This window comes from Apis dorsata, unplaced genomic scaffold (assembly GCF_000469605.1).
Source record: "Apis dorsata unplaced genomic scaffold, Apis dorsata 1.3 scaffold_206, whole genome shotgun sequence".
NCBI classification, from domain to species: Eukaryota; Metazoa; Arthropoda; class Insecta; order Hymenoptera; family Apidae; genus Apis; species Apis dorsata.
The window spans coordinates 151590-178134 of record NW_006263490.1 but is presented as its reverse complement, the minus strand read 5'-3'; the positions used below and the strand labels follow the sequence as shown (position 1 = coordinate 178134).

General features: G+C 25.0%; 1 protein-coding gene, 3 long non-coding RNA genes and 1 other non-coding gene across 9 annotated transcripts in view; 2 read left to right on the top strand and 3 right to left on the bottom strand.

Annotated features, from left to right (window-relative positions):
* Nucleotides 1-7565: 7565 nt before the first annotated feature.
* On the bottom strand, nucleotides 7566-16367 carry LOC102673155 (sodium-independent sulfate anion transporter-like). Of its 5 annotated transcripts, none has more exons than XM_006614984.2 (8): nucleotides 16322-16367; nucleotides 11099-11283; nucleotides 10178-10315; nucleotides 9590-9868; nucleotides 9102-9411; nucleotides 8353-8655; nucleotides 7958-8192; nucleotides 7566-7842 (listed from the first exon to the last, which is right to left on the bottom strand). In XM_006614984.2, the coding sequence occupies exons 1-8, from the start codon at nucleotides 16365-16367 to the stop codon at nucleotides 7587-7589; spliced, it is 1752 nt and encodes a 583-aa protein (XP_006615047.1). In that variant the 3' UTR covers nucleotides 7566-7586. The 5 variants fall into 5 exon arrangements, with proteins under 5 accessions (XP_006615047.1, XP_031365978.1, XP_031365979.1 ...); XM_031510118.1 differs by lacking the exon at nucleotides 16322-16367 and adding an exon at nucleotides 13701-13719 and having other exon boundaries at nucleotides 10178-10375; XM_031510119.1 differs by lacking the exon at nucleotides 16322-16367 and adding an exon at nucleotides 13701-13719 and having other exon boundaries at nucleotides 10178-10336.
* Nucleotides 16368-18327: 1960 nt separating this feature from the next.
* Nucleotides 18328-23323, bottom strand: LOC116185534. Its single transcript, XR_004150380.1, has 2 exons — nucleotides 23165-23323; nucleotides 18328-18882 (listed from the first exon to the last, which is right to left on the bottom strand). It is a non-coding gene; the product is annotated as an uncharacterized LOC116185534 (long non-coding RNA).
* Nucleotides 18755-18836, bottom strand: Trnas-gcu. Its single transcript has one exon. It is a non-coding gene; the product is annotated as a tRNA-Ser (tRNA).
* Nucleotides 20057-21570, top strand: LOC116185535. The gene is made up of 2 exons (XR_004150381.1): nucleotides 20057-20297; nucleotides 20816-21570. It is a non-coding gene; the product is annotated as an uncharacterized LOC116185535 (long non-coding RNA).
* A 68-nt stretch (nucleotides 23324-23391) lies between the features above and the next one.
* Nucleotides 23392-26545, top strand: part of LOC116185533 — an 8160-nt gene continuing 5006 nt past the window's right edge. Inside the window, exon 1 of the long non-coding RNA XR_004150379.1 lies at nucleotides 23392-23926. This is a non-coding gene — a long non-coding RNA (uncharacterized LOC116185533). The remainder of the gene's footprint in view (nucleotides 23927-26545) is intronic.

Sequence of the window (26545 nt, the reverse complement as noted above, 5' to 3'; positions counted from 1 at the left end):
AAAAAAAAAAAAAAGTTAATTTTCCACGATATTTTCTTATTTAAACCATTAAAAATTTCGAATACAAATTGACAATTAAAAAATTCTTCTTTACTTCTGCTAAAATTGACATTGGCAAGGGTTAAAGGAAAATCTCTCAAAACACCCTCTTCTCACCGTTCCATCGAGTTATTTCCGGGAGAACTCGAAAAAGGCCACCAACATTTACGTCACGTTTTCCTCTCGAATCATATATATATATAAAATTTCTTCCATTTCCAGCGAATAGATCCCTTCACTCTTTACCTTTTCGCGTCACAATAGAAGATAACAAAGTTGGTATATAAAAGCCTAGCGCGACGCTTAGATACTAACCATTCCGTCCCCTCTCTCTTTCGTCGTTCACGCTTTGAACAGAGGGAGGGGGGAACGTCCCGTATCCCGTGGAAAAGTAGCGTGGCAGAGCAATTAGGAGGGACGATAAATTTCTCCACCTCTTCTCTCTCTCTCCCCTCCCCTCCTTTCCTCGCTTTATTGTTTTCCACCTCGGTGACAAATGATCCATCCTCCCTTCGCTCATCATTTCACATTCGGTTTGCTAAACACATTCGTTCGCGAGAGATCCTCGAGATTTACACTTTGCCCCCAGTGATGAAAAAAATTTCCCTCTCGTGATTGGCGAATTAATTTGATCGGATAAGAGGAGGAGAGTAATCGGAAATAATATACCATCGTTACACTTGTTATTTGTTATCTGATCATTTTTACATCGAACGAAAATGAAAAAGAATCGGAAGATTGTTGTTGTTGTTGTTTGAATTGTTATTCGTTCGATTTTTCTTATTTGTTTTGATTGTAATAATTGATAATTGCGCGCGTAATAAAAATAACGAGAATTCGTTATTCGAATGCAATTGAATTTTGCTTTTAATATTTTCGATCGTTATCGAAAAATTTGTTTTATTTTTTTCGTTCCTTGACTTAATAAAAATTAGCGAGAAAGCATGATTAATTTTTCTAATTAAAATTTCACTGTAAAAAAAAAATATATAATACCAAGCAATGTTACTATCAACCGCTAGAATTTCTCTTAATAAGTTTTTTTTTTTTAAAAAAGAATTATCTAAACGGTTAAACGGTTCGTCGTAAAAAAGCCTCAAACTCGTTAAGTTTAAGAACAGCTGAGTCAGCCGACACTTGTTAGATCATTCGACAATCGTTCGTTCTTTTTATCTATATCGTTCAATTTTAATGAGAAACGATGCAAGTAGTGTGCAATAGATAAATCAGCCTGAAGATAAGAGGATTAAAAGAGACGCCCACTAGTCAACGTTGAAAGACGAATGGCTTTTGCTGCTTTGCTCGTTTGCTACGAAAAATAGTGACGGGTTTTTCGTTATTAAAATTGTTTCTCCTCTGTTCATAAGTAACAACTTCGAAAAACTCGAATATAAATTACTCGAGCGTACGTAGAAAAAAAATGTTTTAATCGAAATTAAAAATCCGAATCATTATATCTAATAAAAATTAAATTCGTTTAATCGATTTGTTCAAGATTGAAATCAGAAATTCGAAAATTTTAGAGTTGAAAATAATCCGAATAAAATGACTTAGATCGAAATATTTCCTTATAATCGATATAATTATCGATAGGATGAAAATTAGAAACACTTGATTTTGATGGAAAATTGAAGAAATAAAAATTCAAGGTTGAAGGTAAAAGGAATAAAGCACGATGGAGTGGGTTTCTCAATTTTTTGAATATCAAGAGTGCGGGATGATTAATAAAGAGCTCGAGTTTATTATTCGAGCTATGATTAACAGCGAAAGACTTTTCATCAGTGGCAGACCCATTAGCAGGAACAGAAGATTCATAGTCATGAAAGTCATCATTCGAAATAGATGATGTGATAATTCGAGGAAAATAATTCCCTAGGTGGTATATCTGAAGGTTATGCGATAAGCTCGGTAATTTAATACATCTAATCTTAGATAAACGTAAAATTTGTAAAAAAAAATAACAAATGTCTAGTCATTTATTGCGAGCGTGTGCTTCAAACGTTGATTCTCATAAATTTTATATAAATGATTTATATATTACAATTATTGACGCGCGAGATTAATAATTTTATCGTGGATCACGTGAATTATAATAATTTTTCACTGTCAGATTCACGGGAGAATTTTATCTACTTTTTACATTAATATTAATATATAAATCATAAATCATAACTAGAATGAAATTGCTACGAATTTTCTTCCATACGATTATTTATATTATTATACGAAGAGTTTATTTGCTCGATACGCAATTACGATACAGTGGAAAATATGATAAAATGATTAACAAATCATACGAGATAAATCTCGTATTAATTCGTTCCACGTGTGAAATTTAATGTTCCGTTTGTAACGATACGTATGTCGTTTATATTCCAATATTTACATACTTGCCGAGATATTTAACCTAAACGAGAGCAAAATTGATAACAAAAGATTAGCCCCAATTACGTTCACGCATTGTGAATTGTTAATTCATCCATCACGGTTCGCCACTTTCTCGTTAAAACGCAACCGGAGTTAGATTAAAATATTAATACGAAATATAGCCAACTGATTCAAACTTTCGAGTTTATTAATAATTCATCGGGGGATACGTCATTAATGTAATAATTTCGTAATAACGCCCATGCAAATCCTACGTGTACTATTCCGTTCCTTGTTCGAGAATTATTAAATGTAATTAGCATAATATGGGGTAGAAGGGCAAGAATAAAGGAGAGGAAAGTATAATCTTAGAATTATTTATCTCGTTTATTTAAATTTTTTATTTAATTTCGTTCGATTGGAATCAATCTATTGCTTATTTGATAAAAATGGACGTGAAGAAGTGAAACGATAATGCAAGAATGATACGATCGAAAAGGAAATTTAAAAAGTATAAAAATAAAAATATGGAATGAAATTTTTTCCTTGGAGGAGACTCCATCTTCGAGAAAATCAAGTTTGAAATTTCGTTTTATTTTATCAGAACAAACGAAACAGATTGTCTAAATTTACAACGAATTTTATTTTATTTTCTCGAATATAGAATTCTATGTAAAAAAATTTTATATCATCTCATTTTTAAACTAGAAATTATCTATTACCATTTTCTCATTAGACTTTCTGGGAATTAAATATACAAATTCTTATAATCATTTAACTTCACTGAAATCAAATTTTTATGTTAATTTAAAATCCAAAACGTCGAATTATCAAGTATTATCCAACAATTCGAAATAAAAATGTTACCGGAAAAAAAAAAAGAAAAGAAAAGTTTGATACGAGGGAAATCCGATAACTTATATGCAACGGAATGGAATCAAATATTAATCGAACCTCAGCCGGGGTATGTGTATACTTCATGAAATTGAAATTCAATTCCCTCGAAAAAAACCAATGTACCATATATATACATGCGCAGCCAAATTTTACCCCATACGTTCAACTTGTTTCCACTGGCCGAATCGTCCCGTTCACATGCTGCATCGTGAATTTCACGTGTGCCAGTCGCTGTTTCGTTTGAAACAGTGATACACATTCATGAATAATATAACCCGATCTCGTGTACCGGTCCTACCAGCACTCACACTCGAGCATGTGTTTGCGTAGCCGGCAATAAGCATAAAAGCAAGTTCACTAGGAGAGCACTCGGTAATCAATTGGGATTTGCTAACAAAGTTTGTACCGGGAAATGCGTGTAACGCGGCACCGTGAATCGAAATCGAAATATTCCTACTTAAGGTTGGTAACATGTTCAGTGAAACTATACGTGTATGTAGGAAACCTGTGAATCGGTATGATAGGAAGCCTATTGCGCGTGAAATTCTTTGTGTAACAATTTAGATTTAAAATTTAAACAAAATATATATTTTGTATTACTATTAGAATATTTACTGATGACTTTACATACGAGATGTATATGTGAAATTTATTATAAATAATTCTATTATAGAATCAAATGAGATCTATTTTTCGACGAAATAAGAAAATTTAATTTTCTCGTTATGTTAAATTTTTTAAATTCTTGGAAATTTTTACAATAGTAAATTTTTCTATATATATATTATATAGTTTTAACATAACATTATTTTCTTTTGAATAGATTTTTTGAAAAAATAAAAAATCGATAAATTTAATATTTATTTATACTTTAATATCATTAAATAATAAATTTCACTTTGTTTAATACATCGTATTATAAATTCGAAGCATCAACCTCTTCTCTGACATTTAATTTCCAAAAATTATCTAGAAATGAATTGTATTTTCATTATAACGCATTATTGTTCATTGTTTTTTACAAAATAATAAATGTTCATCCGTTCAATATTAAATTATTATATGTTAAATAAATTTCTATCTTGTTTCGAATGTAATTAATAAAGAAAGTTGATCTAATTTTTAATTAAAAAAAATTTATATTATATGTAAATGATATATTTCAAATTGTATCAAATTTATAACAAATTTAAAAAATAATAATATCTATGCAAATATATCACTGAATTATTTTGATTTTTAAATAAATAATTCGCGGGATTTTTCGATTATCGTCTTTCGATTACATGATCGGAAACATTATTTTTGAAACAAATTCTAATCGATATTTATACATGTATAACCTAATTAAATTTCTTAAAATCTAATTTTCTAATTCTAAAATATTATAGAGAATCATAAATCAATATATATGAAACAATAACAAGGAAAATTCCTTTGAAATTCAATAACGTAAATAATAAAAACTTAGTTTAGCTTGAAGGTTATATCAACTACGGTCGCCCGAATCGTGACACACATGTACGAATCCACGAGACAATCTCTCGCCCCATATGTCGGTTAATCGTGACAGAAATTGAACAACTATTAAGTACACTGACCTTTATAAGAAATTGCTGGACACGATTCGAAATATGAATCTATGGTCACATTCCAAAATAACTTTGACGAATAAAATTCAAAATTACTCACGATTACACAGCAATACTGTCCAGCTGGCCCGCATTTCCAATGTTCAAGTAATGTACCGGCATCTTCTTGACTGTTGTCGTTGATCACAACCGTCTGATTCATGGTTTCATCGCGATCGTTTTAACAGCCGTTCGTCGTAAACACGAAATGTAACAACACCAGCGATCGACGATTTATCGGGATCGAGGATCTCGTTTTTCGTAGATTGACACAACGAACCCGCACGAGGAAGCACAACCGAATGAAAAGCGGACGCACTAAGACGACGTCCTCAACTTGCCTGTCGTTGAGGGCGCCGCGACGCTTATCGCGTTGTAAACGGTCGCCCACTGGCGCACACTCCTAGGACGAGAGCATCGATCGAAGCACCCTCTACTATCCAGCTTTCTTATTGGTCGATTATTGATGCGCGCGCAATCGTGAACATGAGATATTTCTTACGCATGCGTGATAGTGCTATAAGAAAAAGGGCGCAGAAGCATTCTCCGAGCTATATTTTTAACTTTTATGTTTTAATATTGTTGAATTGTGCAAATAAATTATAATAATTTATTTCGAGGTAAGAAAAAAGAAATCTATTTATTAAAATAATAGAAGAAAGATATTTATAATTGGTTAATGTATAGTACCATTCTACGTGTATAATCTATTTAATTAAATAATAATATGATGTATGATAATAAGTTAAGATAAGAATAGAAATAATCGTTTTTTTTAAATAAAAAACATTTATCTTTAATCTTATTATTTTAATTATATAATGAAATAAGTTGTTATCAATTTTATGAAATGCACATAGTATATTGTTCAATAATAAATTTAGCTATAGCATAGTTTAGATAATCTATCAGATATTTTTATTATATAATTAACAAAAAAATAATATATTTTCGTGCCAAACTTATTTACTGATAAAATTTGCGAAATTAATTAAAAAGGCATAGTTGTAAATTTGATTATAACAGTAATTGATTAGTCAGTTATTAGATTACATAATTCTAAAATTATTATATAAGACACGCTTAAATTAATCAATGTAATATAATTTTTATACATAAAATTAAATTCTATTATTTATTCTGAAACATTTATATTTAAAATTTTTTTAAATATTAATATATATAAAAACGATATTTTACAAAATTTTATAACATATATAAAATCGATAAGATTCCATTTGATTTTTTATATAGTTTAAAATTCGATACAAATTTTTTTCAAATAATAACTTATTATTGTTACTATTTTATCTTATTTATATTATATTATTATTACTTTCATATCATTACATTTCTATTTTTATTGCAGGTACAATAGCATTTTATATCAATTATATTAAACTGAAAATAAAATTACTCCTATTATAGAATTTAAGATAAAATTTATAACATAAAATTTCTATTATGATATAACAAACGTGAAACCAATTTAAAAATACCAAAAACGATTATGCAAATATGATAATTAAATATTTCAGATCTCACTATTTTATTAAAAACAGATTTATAAACAATATCACATAATAAGATATTAATTATCAATAATTGAGAGAAAATTAATTAAATAGAAATGAATTAAAACAAATAAATAAAATTATATATTATTATTTAATTGTATTTTTTGAAAACTATTTTTTCATGAGCATATATAATGGTAAAACTATATAATACTATATAAATGCTTACAATTTTCGATCAGAATCACATAATCACGAAAATTGCTCTTATGAAACTTTCTAATAGTGGGATATTCATGGAAACATTCGAATAAAGTTTCGAATAGAAAGATTATTATAATAATCAATATCTTTTAATAACTTTTAATCTTAATATATAAATCTATCGTTACCTGAGCACAAAATACTAATCAAATATTTTAAAAAAATATAATTATAATTTATGTTTTTCTCGATAACCACTTAAAATAGTAAAAAGGATAAATTATAAAAATAAAAATATAGAATATATTGAAATACTATATCTTGAATTACCATTTGAAATATCATTAATAACTATAATGATAATTTGAAATGAAAATTACCTTCATAAAATAATAAAATAAAAAATTTCATTAAATAGAAAAAAGATAATTTCATATATGGAATATAAATAAGAAAATTGAAGTAAATTTAAGAAAATTAAATTAAAATTACGTACAACAATACATCATAGAATAACTATAGACATAATAAATTCAATTTTACAAATTCTCTTTCTACAGAATATAAAAATTACTCTTCACCTTATTAAAATCATTTCCTCCTTTTACACAGAAGAATCTTTCTTCAACTATAAAATACATACATACATCAGTGATGTAATTGGAAATAGCATTTATCTCCAATTTGCCCTGCCTACCAAGAATCCCTTAATTTCAATAGATCGTCGAGCATCGAAGCAATTATCGACCAAAGTTCCATGGAGGAAGGATCTAATCTTAAATTGGAACGTGGCCCATCGTCAAATAAAATACACGCTCGACGAGACTCCTCGTTAAACGAGAATCGGTGGAGGAGGTGGCACATAACTCAACGCGTCAATTATTGGTCAGATTATTGCTCCTCTCTCCGAGCATCATTAAATTCGTAATTTTTACTCGCGTGGCGCGTTTCTAGGTGAAAATATTTGCCCTATGCTTCCGGAACTTTTGAAGGACGTGTGGAGGGAAGCGTCGTAGCTTATCAACGTTCTCTTCACTTCCTCGCACCAATTCCAAAAGACCAGCCTCTGATCCCTTGCCTCCAAGTCGGCGAGAAGCAAAGAGAGGTTCTTGGCCACGGTTGCATCGATTCTGAGCACGTGACGACCTTCCACTACCACGGGAATCGTTCCTGCCCTGGTGTCACACCTAGTAAGTAAGTAACAATAACGTCAGTTTAACACCAGATTATCCAAGATTCGATTTATGATCCAATTATGAGAGAAAAGCAAAATAAAGGAAATAATGGCCGATCTCTACTCACCACGACATGACGCTTTCACGAAGGTATTCGGCGGCTGGATAGCTCAACGATTGTTTCGGCGATACAAACAGGATCGTCACACCATCGACAACACGTTCCTCGATCAATAATCCAGGCCTGGCCGCGAAATAGAGCAGGAGAATTAGATTTACCAGGATCCCGGCAATCATACCGTATTCTGGACCAATTGCCAAGCAGCTCGACAAAGTCACCGTCAAAGGTATCAAGTCGATCTCTACGAATGGAGGCAAAATTATCGAGATCTTACAATATACGGATGGATGGGAGGAATTCATTGGCTGAGACGAGTCGTTAAACGAGGTTAATATCATTTCAGAGGATGAAACATGTTTACCATAGAATTACGTGCAATAGGATAAATGTATACAAGTTACTTTTCGTCCTCCAGAGCACGACGAAAATATGAGGCTCCAGCATATAGTACATGGCAACTATGATCACCGCAGCGAGCGTTGCTTTAGGGATGAATTCGAAAGTCGAAGTCAGGAGGCCACACGCTAGAAGCACCAGGCATCCGGTAATTACACCGCCCATTGGTGTTTTTACGCCCGAGGCGTTGTTTACAGCGGTCCTTGTGAAGCTTCCTGTGGTTGGCATTGATCGAGAAAAGCTCCCAAAAATGTTACAAAGTCCTAAAGCTAGCATCTCTTGATTAGCGTCAACGGTTTTCCCTTTGGCTGGGCAAATAATCAACATGAGAGATAATTAAAATTTTTTTTTTTCAATGATGGTGTAATATAATATATAAAAAGTAAGTACAAGTTGTTCTTAGCAATTTGAAAAATCAATGAATTGAATGTAAAAATTAAATGATGAAATAAAAGAAAGGATTTTTCATTTAAATGGAATTATCAGAGGAATTCAATGTATTCTCTGTTGTATTACAAAGAGGGTATTATAATTAACTTTGTTTGACAAATACTTGTTATCAAACTTTCTTCACAAGTTGAAATATTATTTGATGTAATAGCTTTGAAAGTATGATTTTTCTTTATTTTTACTTTACTTTAACTTGCGTTTCATTTGAATTTTAATTTTTGTTTTGTTGCTTGTTAATTTTGATTTCAAAAAATTGTATTTAAAACATATCTTCGACGAGAATTAAATTATTTGAACAACGTACCAAAGGCTTTGGCAATAGCAATGCTTTCCAAAATTGCAATTAACGGGACTGAAATGACGGTGCTTCCGAGTTCACCGATTAATTCCTCGAAATGATACGTATGGTTTCCCTTTACAAGGGAAAATGGTGGTGGTGCAAAGGACGGTAGACCTTCTGTTATGTTCCCAGTACTTTTAAAGATTTTAATGCCATAAGAGAATAAGGAATAATTTAATATTATTCCAAAGATGACGACCACAGCGTTCCTGGCCAGCGATGTGACCCACATGAATTTTTCAGTAACTGTGCCTGTCTTCTTTCCAGGTAGTTTCTATTTTTCATATTTAAGAAAATAAAATTCAAATCCAATTAATTATATTAGCCAATATATATTATTGATGAGAAAAGAGGAAAAAGAAATTAAAATCTTTACAAAACAAATATGAAAATGTATAATTGTATGACTAAAAAAATCATGAAATTAATTTTAGTATCAAAAGAAATCTTACTTTGAGGCAGACGAGTAGGATCATGGAACAGATTCCTAACAAGGGATCCCAAAAGGTAATTTTATCGAAATGATTGACAACTTTAGCAATTGCATCGATGAACGAATCGCTTCTGCCACTTAAGCCGAGCAATGTGCCCAACTGAGATGTTCCAATTATTATGGCAGCGGCATTAGTGAATCCAGATATCACTGGCATACTAACAAACTCTACAAGAAATCCCAAGTGGAGCAGTCCCATAAGTAATATCACACAGCCAGCCAGGAAGCACAGAAGTACCTGAGAAGCAAAAAGATTCATTCATTTTTAATTAAAATTCAAAATTATTGAGTTTATTTTTATTTCAAAATTTTATTTTTTTCTACACGGAATTTCTTTCAAAAATTAATGTACTACTTTTATTATTCTATAAAATTATCATCTAATATTAATTTTCAAAATTTTGGTAATAAAAAAAGTGATTAATTTTAATTTTAGTTTTTGAAGATTCCACGAATAGGCTTCGTTTATTTTTTTTAAAGAAATTTTCAGAAATTTATTAAATTAGAAAATAAAGATAGTTTAATCTTATGAAAAAGATGCACTTACCGCAATATCTTCTCCGAGTCTTATAACATGCTGTTGCGATAGTAAAGCCATTATTGCTGTAGGTCCCACGGTGATATCTTTGCAGCTACCGAACACCAAGTAGACGAAGCATCCCATGAAACTGCTGTACAGGCCGTACTGAAGTTTTCAAAAGTTCATCTAACGAGAATCATCTTTCCCACTAATGTCTATTCACAACTACTTATTTTTATTAATTATTTCCTACTATTGTGATCACTTTTGAGAGATAAATTTTTAGATGTGTATGATTATTATTAAATAATAAATGTATTTATTTTAATAATAAGAAATTTAAAAAATTGATAAATTTGTTTAATAAAATCATCAATTTATAGGTATTTATATAATATTATATAATTATAAGATGTATTTATTGATCAAGATAATTATTTTTACTATATTCAACAAAATAGATTGAAATTTTTACAAAACAAAAAAATAATATGACTTTAAAATTTGATTGAAGAAAAAGGAAAAAGAAAGGGAAGAAATTTGTTGTTTATAAAATTTATGAAGAAAGAGATTTTAAAAGATATATATAATGAATATAATATTTCAAGATTCTTCAGCAATAATTAGTAATTATCTTAATATGGAATGTCTAAATCTTCTTAAAAGATTGTGAGCAAATGCTTCTTATTAGCTTTGAGCAAATATAATTATTACTTATAGCGGCTTAAAAATTCCAAAATATCAAAAATATTAGCCATGCAATGAAATGACATGAAAATATACCAATATAATTCTAATGAAAAACTGAATACATATTTTTATGTGTAAAAATAAGTAAGAAGAAGAGATTAATTACATTTTAAAGATCTAATTCCATTTCAATTTTTCTTTCTCTGAAATTTTATTTAAATTCTAAAAGAAAAAACTTTATCTGACAAATGTACACACCTGAGCTGGAAGTCCGGCTACAATTGCATAAGCTATACCCTGTGGTATAGCAGTCAAACCAACAGTCAATCCTGCCAAGATGTCTTGTAGAAGTTTGGACGAACTATATTGAGGTATCCATGCCAAGATTGGTATCCTTCGTAGAAGAAGCTGCTTTAAATTGAATCCAGAAGTCACGTTTCTCCCTGAAATTTTGCAAGTTATTATTTATATGAAGAAAATGAATTATTCTTTCAATTAACGATTTAAAAAATATTTAAATAATTGAAAATGAAAAGTTCTTGTTTATTAATCTCGAACGTAAAATTTATGATAGAATTAATTTTTAACTTTAACTTTTAAATAAGAAATGAGAAAATATAAAATTAATCGTTTTATAAATGAGACATGTATCTAAATAAGTAATTAAAGAATCAATTAAATAGTATATTAACAAAATTTTTAATTAATTGATTAATTATGTAATTATTTTTAAATGAAAATGTTTATTATCTCATTTGGAATATCATTTCAAAATTATTAATGAAAATTCATATTTTTCGAACGAACACATTTTTCAATCAATAAATGATTAAGTTTACATACGTATATCATATTTTACAGGAATTCTTCCAATAATTTACCAATTATGGAATAAATAATTACATATTGACAAACACTGTATTCTGTTAAGAGATAATGGATACACATTAGTTTGATAAATCGATAATATAGCAGATAAACATTAATTTATTCGTGAAAATAATAGATTACATAGATTACTTTGATAATATATAGTTAAATCGCTGAAAATATGTTGAGATTAATGAAACTATGATTTTATTATATATATTGTCAGTATAAATAATTTTATATACAAATAAATCAATATCAGATAATCAAATTTTAATATAAATTTTTAATTGAAAAAATCTAAAATTAAGAATTTAAAAAGTTTTTTTAAACTATAGTTATAAATATACAAATATGAATTGTAATTTTATATTTCTTTATTTTTCTTAAAAAATTCTTACTTGTAGAAACTGGTATATATATCATTTCCGACATTTTTCACTAATTATCTCACAATGAAACTGCACTTGAAAAATAATAATGAATTTTCATTACAAAAACGTCAAATCGAATCGATATTCACGGATATATATTTTACGCTAAAGAAATACGTTTCATCGACAATCCTATTTCTAAGAGGAATAAAACGATACTTTGATTCTTACACAATAAATGCCGGATGAAAAATGCAAAGAACGGAAATTAAGTCCTCAATAAGGATGTATTACAACATATTCGTTACATTGACTATAACTTTTATATTGTTAGTATTTTCATGACGTCAGCATATTTATACAAAATTACTTTCATAATAAAACGTTGCTACTAAGTTACAATATTATCATATAAAATAGAAAATGCAATATATTTGTTTTATATTAAATATCTCAAAAATTATTGAATATATTTTTACAATTATTTGAAAATTTTAATAAAAAAATCCGAAATGAATTTTTTATTTTTAAAAAATCATTAAATTTAAAAAATTTTGAAGAAAATTTAAAAGAATATATATGATCTACTACTTGATTTGCAATAGTTTTAAAAATAAATAAATTTATAAAATTCAGATAAATAAAAAGACAATTTTTCATATATAGATATTTTAAATGACAAATTAAATTTAATATATTTTTTTCTTGTTAATAAGAATTGAATCCTATTTTTCATTTTGACATTATTAATTTAGGTCATAGTATTTTTTATAACTAAAATATGAAATTCTTGTCAACTTTTCTCAAAGATTCAATATTTGTTCGAGATAACATAAATTATATTTATATTGTACATCAAATTGGACCAGATGAAATATTACAAGCAATATTTTCAACTTTTATGTTTGTACGAAATTCCCGCCTTTCATTTTTCAAATCGCATATAAATTCTGAATAATATTTCTGAAAATAAATAATATGCATATTTGAAATTTTGTTTTATTATGAAAACTTGGAGCAAAAATCGGAAAGATTGATATAACTAAAAAAATTATAAATATATTTAAATATACACATCATATATACATGTTATATAAAGTTAATACTATAATAAATCTTAAAATATTAATAAACAATTTAATTCTTCAGTTTAGAAATATTTTTAGAAAAGATAGATACTAAATTGTGCGATTTTATGTATTAGAAAATTAATTAGGAAAAATTTTGTAAAATAAACGATAGATTTTTTCAATAACCTAAAAATATTTTATATATATTTAATGCTATTATATATTACATATATGTATATGTGTATATTTATATCTGTATATTTTTTTTTTCGTACTGATTTTATGTCTACCTACATAGTACCATAATTTAAATACACAATCTTTTCTTGATCAATAAAACAATTGATTTAAATCACGAAATGCAATATATTGTGCAAAAAAAAAGAAGATTTACAATTGATGTATTCTATTATACTGTTCACATTCACGATTTTTACACTAGTATACTTAATGAAATATGATCACAATTAAAATCAGGTAAGTAACCAAGGTACGGTATAAATAAATTTTTGATATAAGATGAATATATAGATAACATGTGATTACCAGACTCTGTAGATAAGACAGATTCGAACTGACAATATATTGACACTGCATAGAGGGACTTTCTTTATTCACCGAGATATTTCAATTTGGATGAAACATTTTATCGGACGAGTTTAATAATTCCTCTTGATAACAAGTCACATGATTAATAACGACAGTAAAATTACAGTTTCGTAAGAAAAAAATCCTAATCCGCCTTTCAATAACATTCAAGACTATGATTTAATAATAATACTCGCAATGATTTTGCAAGGGAAATCTTTAAAAGATAAATAAAAACAGAAGAATGTTGAATTTTGATTAATTTTTTATGATTCTTATATATTATAATATTTAAATTTTGTATTGTATTTGTAATATATATAACATGTAATAATATGTAATACACATACTATATAAAAACCTAACCTACAATTTCTTTACAGTTAAATCAAGTCAATTAAAGAATAAATATTATAATTTTTATCTAAATTTTAACCTCAAAGTAAATAATATATATAAATAATAATAATAAATATAAATAATAAAAAATATATTTTAATAATAATACAATAATTTTATAAAATTGGAAAATGATTTTCAATAAAAATATGATTAATTTTTTTTAATAACATGATTTATTTACGTGACAAATAATGACAATAGTTCGATATATACATTAAGTAAAAAAAAAATTAACAAAAACATACTTATAATAAAAATTTCAATGAAGAGCCAATACATCAATGAAATATTAGTATACTATTCAATGAAGAACGAAATATAATACATAAACACACTATCATAACAAATATGATTTGACACATACTATGTATATATCATAATAACATTTGGAATATTTCTTTGATATATGATTTTTGAACAAATGATATAAACAACACATTGATTATTTATATAGTAATAAAATTTATATATCCATAAAATAATAAAAACAAAAAAAAATATCAATTATTATTAGAAAATCAATCAATATATAAAAAAATCAATAAAGTATATTGTAAATTGTAAAACATGTTAAATTAACATTAAACTGATAATAGTCTTCATATTTCCCATAAATACTCAGCAATAAAATATAAGTCATGATGCTATGTAATAAGAAACATATGATATTTCATATACCATGTCATATTCCAAAGTCATATTCCAAATATCATTTTTAAATAATATCTTTGTTCATTGTATACACTATTATTCTTAAATTTGAAAATATTTTTTCAACAAATTGATATTGTAAATATGAAATACAGTAAATGAACACCTATTGTAATTTTTCAAAAATAATAACTATCGTTTAATTCTAGTTATTATAAATATTTTACTATAATATTGCTATTCATCTATTTAAAAAATAACACTTTTAATAATTTTAATCGTATATTTCAATACATTTATAAAAAAAAGAAGAAGAAACTAGGATGTGCATTCATTCAAAAAAATATTTAAATAAAAAAATAAAATCTTATAACTTAAAATAATAACCTAAATCTAAAATAATATGTATAGGTATATAAAATCGTAATAATATAAACAATTAAAATAACAATAATATTCTTAAACAATATTTTTTTCATTAAAAAATCAAATTTTTTAAATTACATTAACATTTCATTAAGACTTGAATTTTTTATTTACAATTTTTTTTATAATCTTATAATTATAAACATTGAATGTCTTATAAATAATGATGTATTCTATTTTTCATGATAATAAGAAATATCAATATAATATTTGAAAAAAATATTTATTATTCTTATTAAAAAAAATATTCTTATTCTTATTATAATTAATTATACACTGCACTGAATATCAAATTAAAAGTTATGAACTTCAATAGCTGAAATTAATAAAATAAATTATATTCAAATAGAAGTAAATAAACTTTAAAAAAATATTTTCAATAATAATCTCAATTACAATTCTTCAAATAAAATATGACAGATAAAAATAAGATAATGTCTTTATAATTTTTTATCTTTATATTGATTATTTTATGTTATCAAATATACTTACAAATTTGCTATAAATTCCACAGATAATATTTTATATACTTTTTAAAAATTTCTGAAAAATTAATAATATATCATAAAATTTATAATTCGATTAAAAGAATAAATAAATTTATTTTTTATCATATATTATTTCATTCTATTATCTCATATAATATAATATAATATAATTTAAAATAAATAATATATTAAAATTGAAGAAATATTTAATATTAAAAGAGAAAAAAGAAAAAATTAATAATCGTATTCATATATATTTATATTATCATCACAAGTAGATTCGAACTCACATAACCAAAGAATATCTAATTTCTAGATATGCATTTTAACCGTTCATCCACGGTTTCATTTTAATCATTTGTTTATGATTTTTAATTATTACATAAAAACTATAAAAAAATATTTAGATATAAAATATTAAAAAATTTATATATTATTATAAAATTCTTTACAGAAATGAATTGAAAAATTGTATAAAAACAATGATTCATAAATTTTACATGATTATCCATTGTACACAATATCACAAATATAATGAAATACCGAATAAATACACTTATGACGATGCAAATTTAGTTGTCGACAAATTATTACTTAGGAAGTCAAACTTACTCAACAACGGTGTTTGCTCTCCGATGCTTCCTCTGTTATACGACATTTTTGCATTATCTATATTAAAACAACTACCTTCATACGATGAACACAAAAGTGTTCACATCACATAACGTTATGACTAATCTTAGAAGTAAGGTCGATAAAACAGAACATTATGATTAAGCACCATTTCTGATATAGTATTATCATTTGAAAATGTGTTTATAATGAATATTTTATTATATCTAATAAAATTGCTTTATTTGCTCTAAAATAACATATTTTGATATAAAAATTATAAAATTTAAAATTATAATTTTTATTATTAAATGATATAATAATGAAAAAATTTTTCAAATTATATTTGTTTATTTGTTCTTTTATTCTTTTTATTGTAAAGTTTAATAATTTAATTTTAAGTTTAAAAATTTCAGTTTATTGATTTATTCTTTTTTATTGAAAAAAATAATAATTTTAAATTTTCATTTTTTCGAAATAATACAAACAGACTAAATTATTTTTCTAAAAATAAAAAAATAATTTTCATTATATAGATCAAAAATAGAAACAAATACGAATTAAGGACAATTAATAATTATTTAAAAGCATATTATCTGCAACAACTATTTTAACGCACGTGTGCTTAAATAAATCTAATCTTGACAAGGGACTACAGGTGATTACATTTCCTACTGTTTTATCGATTTGATAGCCTTGATCAAAGCGATATCTTTGCTCGTAACAATTTGCAAAATAATTGTCTTGAAAAATTGTTCAACAAGCATGCTAACTAAGACATGTCCTTGTTAGTTTGTCCTTACTTATTAAAATAATTGACTTGTACAATACTTTTTACTATTATAATAAAATTATTATAATCTATAATATCAAATAAAAGGAACAATAAAACTGATTTTTTATACAAAAAATTTTATACAAAATCTTATCTACAACAATCATGTTTATAAATTGTAAATTATTATATTTACAATTATATATATATAATTATAAAGTTGATTAATTCCTATTAATTCCTATTAATTTATTTGTTATAAATCATTCAGTTATTCATATATGTATATATATCTATCTTTATTTTATGTCACAAATGTTTGATTTCTGAAAAATTGTAATTATGAGTTTTTCACTCAAAATTTAAATATATATTAATGTATGTATGTAATTATGTATAATATTAATATATTATATATAAGATAATATAATTATAACTTATAAATATTTTATAATTATAACTTAAAATATTTTATATATGCATAAATATTTATAAAAATGAAAATTTACTTAAAGAAAATATAACAAAAACAAAACATAAACTATTTAAATAAATACAAAACTAATAAATTTAAAACATTAAATTTTATAATAGCTTTTATTCTATATATTTATATTGTTGTTTAGCAATGGAAAATAACGCACAAAGATAATTTTATTACCTAATATGTTTCTCTGAAATATCGCTATTATGGTTCATTAAACAAATAAATTGTTGTTCCCGTAATATAAAATTAACTATTTTATATACGTAGTACATTAATTATACTAATACAGGAATACATTATTATGTTGAGAAAAATATACTGAATTCCATTGTTTCTCATAATATTGCACTCAACTAAATATCTAATGATTTTACTTAAGGGAATCATATTAATTATTTGTTAGTCAATTTATTAATTACTTGTTAATAAATTTACTGATCTACTTTTGTCTATTCTGTTATATTTCTTTTAATTTTTTTAATATCACATCTGATTGATTTTTGATGATTGATCTGTTCGAATCAATATTATATTAAAGTATATTAGAACGAGTACACAAAAAATTTCATGATCGAACGTGTGCATTCTGTATTTACGACTTACATAATTGATTGTGCAACATCAAGAAATCATCAACGATCATAACTCTTTTCAAAGGAATAATACTTAAAAAATAAATAAATTTCATATTATCATTTCTTCAATATTAAAATTTTTAACATATTTTGCATCCTAAAAAAAAAATTTATACAAATAATTATTTCAACAATTATTTCACATTCATTTTAATTTAGTTATTAATGAATACAGTACATTATATTATTAAATCTAATATATATATATATACTATATAATAATATAATAATAACAAATTCAACATTCATTGTAACACATAAATAATTAAAAGAAATAATGAAAAATATTTTTGTACATTGTATGTATTTCTTAATAACAGTGAATAATTCAAATAATATAATTTTAAAATACCATTGGTTTCAATTTGTACGTACTAAAACCATTGCTTGTTTGTTTTTCTTAAGGAATAAAGTTTTTAAGTTCAATGACTCTTATGTCTTCAATATTAAAGAGCCATCAATTTTTTTTATCAACTTTCTCTACTAACATATAGTTTATGAATTAGAAATTTTTGCAAAGTAACAAAAAGCGAAATCGACGAGGATGGGATTCGAACCCACGCGTGCAGAGCACATTGGATTAGCAGTCCAACGCCTTAACCACTCGGCCACCTCGTCCGATGAAAACGGCTGCTTTATTAACTTTATTTCTTGTAAATCATTCCTAAAATGAAATAAATACATATAATTTATATAATTTACATGTTATATTCTTAATCTTATTTTTAAAATGATATAAATATTCTCCAATTCGAAAGATATAATCATTAGTATTTATTTATCAATAAACGAGAATATTAAAAAGAAATGTATATATAATATTTTAATATTATAAATCTGTCAATATAATCTGTCCATTATCTAATAAACACGATTCAGCACAATTTAACATTTTTAAGTTTCAGTTAGAAAGAACTGTACAAAGTGTTTTAGTAAGAATAAGAAAAGAAACTAGATGAAGAATACACAAAAGACTGGATGAATAATTTCTTATGAAAAAAAAAAAAATAAATCGATAATATAGAATACATAGTTCGATTTTTGAGAATCAAAATAAATATTTAGTGTTTGTTTCTTTTCGAAATCTTAATTTTTTAAAAAATTATCTTTCTTTCGAGTATATCATTTTCAATAAGATCTATCTATTCTATAAATCTATCCTATATTTACTTTTATACATATTAAATTATTATATATATAATATATAATATATAATATATATATAAATTTAAATATCTTTCGTAAAAAATATAGTAATTATAATATTAACAATAATATTGATACAACACTGCTGTGACTAAATTAATTCAATAATATATTTGTTATTTAAATGAATTATTAAAATATTTGTTTCATACTTAATCAATAATTTGAAAAAGATAAAAAGGAAAAGAAATAACTAGCCAAGCACATGAAAAAGAATTCTGAGATAACGGATTTAAACATTTACGTGTTTTAAAAGAATTTATAAAGAATGCAAATAACTGTCAGCCACAGACAATACATGTTCGATCATAGATAACAAAGAACTATGTATAAGCACACATATTTACTATTATATCGGCCGAGAAATTGGAAATTCTAAAAATCACGTGATACTACTTGAGCCAATTCAAGTGTACTTCATATCCATGAACTTCATATTTTAACAGAGTGCTTTCTAACCAACTTTGAATAACATTATATATGATCTTATAAAAAATGTTAAATGTTACTATTTTCAAAAATTAACATATATTTAATATATTGAACTTTAAAATGATAAATAAAATAGAACACACAAGAAATATAATAATTTCAGTGAATATATAAATAACATATATATAAGAACATATAAATAAATAAATGAAAAATGATAAAAGTTATCGTAATTCAAAGAAAATGTATGCTGACACTGTAATTTTGACATTCTTTGTAGTGGTAAATTAATTGCAGGAACTGATAATTATGAAATCTGTGCAACATGAGCAAGTTCCATTACAAGTATTCATGACTAATTAAATTATTTAGTACATTTGTATTTTTGAAATTACTTTTATCCACAATTAGACTTCTTTTGTAAAGATTCATGAATGAAAGGTAATTATTGATATAAATTTCTCTAAACTGGTACAATTTAATATTTAACTTGAAATATATATTATTACCAAGAAATTTTTATTATTAATATTAAATATTATTTTATTTAATATTATAGAAATTTGCAAGATTTATATAGTTTAGAATAACAAAAATTATTTTTTTAAGTCATTTATTGTCTAGTACTTTTAAATTAAATTAATGATGATATATTATGTAATTTACCAGAAGCAAATCTATAAATAATCAATAATGACATGACTTATGTAAGTTGATTAAAAAATTTCTTTTATTAAATTAATTAAATCTTTATTAAAAAAATAACATAAACATAAACATTAAAGACGTTTAATATATTTCTCTATTCTTAACTTTCTAGAAAATTATTGATTTTAAAGATCATTATCAATAGATTTAACATAAAGAATATTCGATAAAACGAAATTTATGGTGACTTGAAACTAATGGACAATAGTATAGAAATGGATTATATAACTCGAAATTTACCAACATTTCAGGTCATGCAATTATCGAAGATGATAATTGTATATAAATAATTGAAGGTATGACAATAGAAGAATGATATACAGGCAAACCGTTCTGCGAACTTTTCTATTGTTTCATTGAAGAAACTATTTCTGGGATTTCAAAACGTAACGTTGTTCACCGATTGCCTCAAACTTTAGGGTAATTCCAATATATATGAATCGAATCTGATATTTCCATTCGAAGAGAATTGATGATGCAAAAGAAAATTACCGGTATCGCAACATTTTCTTTTTTCTTCTTTTTTACTGTAAATTCTATTTTAGATCGAAGGTCCAACCGTAACAATGCGTTCCGACGAAACAAAGTTTTTCCTTGCAGAAAAACGTGACAGATACAATGAAGCCGGATGTTAACTCCCATAGAATAGAATCAAATGCAGTTGATAATTGTAAATGACTTTTTTTATTCTGTCCGATACGATTTGTAACGTGATTCAAACGATATTATTTTCTGGCTTGATTACGCTAACAATAAGTATGAATTCACATGAATTCCATTTGCAGCAAATATGCACTAGTATGATTGGTAGTGATGTAAGAAAGAACGGAAATAAAATGCAAGATAGCAAGCAGACATGTAGAAAAGATCTTGGATTCATAAAGAAGGCATCTGAGTTTATCCTTAATGATCCCACGCGACTACCGACCGAATTATGTAACGTATATGTATAACTGATAAATAGTAATTAATATTATCATGATAAAAGAATTTTTATTTAAAAAAATGCTTTCATTAACCAAGAATTTTAATAACTATGTTATAATAATTTTTGTAAGCCATGCTTTATGCTATGTTATGCTAATTTAGAATAATTTACAAATTCTTAATTTAAAATTCAAATTTTTCGAATTTTATTCATTCGTAGAATTTTTTTTTATGCTTATTTATTACTTATTAAATAGAAAAATATATGTTAATGAAAAATTATATAATATATGTTATTATGTCTAACACATGAAAAAACATTGCTCAACATTAAAGGAATGAGTGTAATCATGTGAGTAACATCCAAATTATTCATTACATCATTTTGATAAATTATTCTGGACAATTTATATTTACATAATAATAAATAACGCAATCGATCTGAATTAAATAATAATTTACAGATTAGCAATAAAAAATAAATTTTTCATAGTTTTTATTAAAATTATTTTTTCAAATATATATATATATATTTTCGAATTCGTTGAATCAATTTTTTAATAAATTAATTAAAAATATTTATCTTTAATTTAAAAAATAGTAAATTTAAAATGTAAATATATATACATATATATGTTTATTAGATGCAAATTTATCAATATTGTTAAGCAATGTATATATGTATTCGTTTTTAATTACCTTGAAGAGAATTCTTCGTTCTGACAGGAACAAGATTATTCTTCAAATAAAAAGAATTTATTTAGGTCAAGAATTGTATAGAATATAAATTTTGATTTTGTATCTATAATATATCTACTATTTTAAAAAAATAATAATTAAAAAATATAAAAAAATTAATTTAAAAATATAAACAATTTTTTTCAATTTTTTTAGTTTTCTATATTTTAATTTTAAGTTTTTTTATATGAAACTTACATGCATTTTAATATAAAGAGTGATATAAAGTCATTACATACTAATGACACTTAAGAGTATGATTTCAGATCTACGTATTTAGTAATCTGAATCTTGTTTAAGAAATTTAAACGTTATGTTTTTACCCTGCTAATTAAGAGACATCCTTTGATTCAATTTCTAATTTGTTTTTTTTTTTATCGCAACAACAATTTGAAAATCGTTTCGAAAATTATCCTTAACAAGCAAAAATTGGATGATTGATACCAATTTCAAGCTATTTCATAAAAGATATGAATTTAACAATAAAACTAATAATCTCTTCTAAAATTTACATAGTAAAATTTTTTATAAAAAATTTATATAAACATTTATATAAAAAAAACATCATATTATAAGATTCTAAAAAATTTATAAAATACAATTTTTTGTATTAAGAAATATTACCATATGTATTTTATCATTGAAATTTTAATGATAATTTTGTAAAATATAACCTCAATTGAATAGTTTTTTTCAGTTTCATGTAAATAACAAAATCTGTATATATTTCTTTTTTTTTATTTATAGATTTAAATTAATAATAGTATTTATATAGAAAAAAATATATTGATATATGATAAATCGTTAATTATATAATGAAATTAAATAAAGAGAGGAAAATTGAAAGAGTTCTACGAAATAATTCAAGAAACAAGAATAGGTTTTTTTACATCATAGAAATCAATTTATCATTATATTAAGGAAAAAATACTCACCAAACAAATTTCGTAAGAATAGTCAAATCATTTTATTCACTTTTCTAAAGATATTTATGCGTTCGCGGGGATTCACATCTAATCATTCTTACTTTTTTTTTTATTTTCATTGCCTTTCAACACACGATGCTGGTAGTGCAGTGACCAACGTGTAGCGTGGACTGACTCAGAAGCACGTGACGATGTTTTAGGAGAGATGGGTATTAATGCGCAGACGCATCAGCGCACCGCGCAAAGGCGAATTCTTGGCTGTCAAGTTTCAGCTCAGGTGAGCGTTCCCTTCAGAGAGACTCGGGTGACGTTTGCAACGTTCGAACGTTTCTAAATATATCCGTTCAATTCGTATCGAACCTTAGCAAAGAATTCAACGAATATACAACCAGTGTTATTTTTTCACTTAAACGGTAACCTAAATTTTCGCGCAACAGGTAGAAACTTCTTGTAAGTATAACCTGAAACAAATTTTCAAACGTTTTTTACGTGACGGCAGTCGCACGTGGTAAAAATTTCTCGTTAATCGTTGTAAGTTAATCGTACTTTCGATTTTTGCAATAACGTTGTAAAATTGTGAACGGAAACACGTTTACCGCGACGCCAGTGAACTCACCGCGAGTGTTCTCGAGAAAGAGGAGAAAAAAGAAACAGAAACGATCGTGGCATTCGCAAGGAAAACGACACGCCACTGCCAGTGGACGCGCTACTGGACATGATGGCTTTAGGAATTACAATTACCATGGTTCATTGTTGGCTGTGATGTGACAGGTATTTACGTATACCATTGTGTTTGTATAAATCGTAGATTCGAAAACTACGAGAAAGTGGAATAAATCGAAAGATATTTGTAGTAGAATATAGAATGATTTCGAAAAGAAATCGGAAGATTTCAGAATGCGAATGAAAAAACTATAAAGAATTTTCTAACGGAATTTCAAAATATTTGTCCTAATCGAAATTAGTTTCGATTTTTTAATGAAAGAAATTTTTTAAATAATTTATCAAATATTATGTGACAAAAACCACAATAAATATTATATAGTATATATATATTTTAAAATTATATGAAAAAAATTACAAAAAATTATAAAGACATTGGAATTTCTCTTGACGACTTGATATTCTAAGAATGTAAAAAGAATTGAATTAATTAGCGCTCTTCAATAAGAACTAATTTCAATAAGAACTGAATATTATTTGAATATTATTTATCTATCAATTATATTTGATTATTATGATTCTCTTATTAGTTATTGAAAATTTTCTTAGAACATTTTATAAAAATTATTACAATTAATATTACTCTAATATTATTTATTATATTATATGTATAATATAATTATAAACAACATTTTTTTATAATTATTATGATTATATATTACTAACTTATCACATAAATTTACAATACGTCAATCAAATAATAAAATAATAAAAGAATAAAGAAGAATTAAATTTCTAGATTTTACGTAACAAAATATCTCAATAGATAAAAAAAATAGATCAAGGAATTTTTCTAATGCTTCGTAACGTTATGTATACAAATTTACAATATTAGTCGATATCATTGAGATTTATAGTATGATATTCGTCAAATCGTTTAAATTTATAATATTCGTCGAAATCGTTAAGAGAAAGCATCATCCGCTTTTATATAGGATTATAGGCCTTCTAATAGACTTTCGCACGCATTTAGACGAACAATCACGAATACGTAAGTGAAACGAATGTTACGAATCGAATGAAAAATTTCACGTACAATTATAGTGTAATTATGAAAACGTGCGTAATTTAAAATGTAATAATAAAAAAGAAAGAGAGGCAACAGATCGTAATATAGAAAGTTTTATTAAAAATCTTGGAGCATCAAAAATGAAACATCAATAATTCGATATATCAATAATATCGTTAAAATATCGATTCGAATATATGGAATTATCGATCGATTGAATATCGAAATTTCTATTTTTTTTATTTAAATTTATTATTAGAAATCTTTCTAACAATTACTTATGAATTATCGATATTTCATTATTCATACATCATTTTCGATATATTTAAAATATATCGAATCGTTAGATCGATATCATTAATATGAATATAAGTAACTGAAAAAATATAATTTTTTAATAAATATTATTAATAAAAACTATTTATTTTATTATTTAATACAAATATTTTTAAATATCTTAATAAAAAAAAGCAAAAACTAATTCTAATCATTTTTATCTATCAACGATATCTTAAGGATAATATTGATATATCGAAAACTATCTAATTAATACGATATCATATATCGATATCAATAATCGATAATTAAAATTCTTTTCCATTGTTTATATTGTATCGTTCATTTTATTTTCTTTTTTTTTATTTCCTTTAAAATAATTTTAACGTTTAATTATATCTTTTAATATTGAGATCAAAGTTCTATTTATTACATTATACTTAAAAATTTATGAATCAGAAAAAAATTGTAACAAAAATGTATAATAATTCATTTTTTGTAATTAGAGTTTAATTAGTTCATTGATTCTTTTCAAATAATAGAAGTTCACATACAGATATCCGAATTCAATTGGCAATATATTTAATTAGGATCTAATTAAGATATTTCTTTCCAATTAAATATATAAATCAAAGAAACGAAAACAATTGAATCATCTACTCAAGGAACATCGTTCCTTATACGATATTCAATACAATGAAAGTTCCAATATGTTAACGTGCGTGCTAGACATTCAAGAATTTAGTGGAATCAGTATTTAGGCCAACAGAAAACAAGATTAAACTACTTGTGTCAAAAAGAGAAAAGCATAGTGTCGGCCGATTTAAATCAAATGTTACTATGTCAAATATACGATATTTACCATGTCTCTAAATACATTAATTTCATCGATCATATTGTAGGTATATAAATTTTTTGAACATATTTAATTGTTAGACTATATGATATTTTGCAATACTTAAGCAAATAATTTAAATAGTATATATATATATATATACATTTTAGATAGATGTCTATGAATAATTTAAAATTAACTAACTTGATTATCATTTCAGATATCAAATATCATTACTCTATATCAGAGAGTTACATGGAATTTATTTAGAATTTTTATTTAATCTTATTCAATCTTTTGATTCGCTACTATTCATATTATCATAATTTATACTAAAACTTTCCATTTATTAAATTTAAATTTAATTTTCAATTAAATTTTATAAGATGGAAGAAGAACAGTAAAAAAATTACTTTTCGTCGATATTTAATAATTAATGATCAGAGAAGGAGAATGCAAAATAGATCAACTGCAAATACGTAATAGACCTTCGCTAGCCTAATTACCGTCGTAAAATTAAAAAAATCGAAAGGTTGATCGTTCCTCA

Coding starts and splice junctions, on each gene's coding strand:
- LOC102673155 (XM_006614984.2), bottom strand. CDS start 16,367: ATGTCGTATAACAGAGGAAGCATCGGAGAGCAAACACCGTTGTTGA. Junction 8,193..8,352: donor CGTGCTCTGGAGGACGAAAA/GTAACTTGTATA, acceptor CTCCATTCGTAG/AGATCGACTTGATACCTTTG. Junction 7,843..7,957: donor CGTGAAAGCGTCATGTCGTG/GTGAGTAGAGAT, acceptor CTTACTTACTAG/GTGTGACACCAGGGCAGGAA.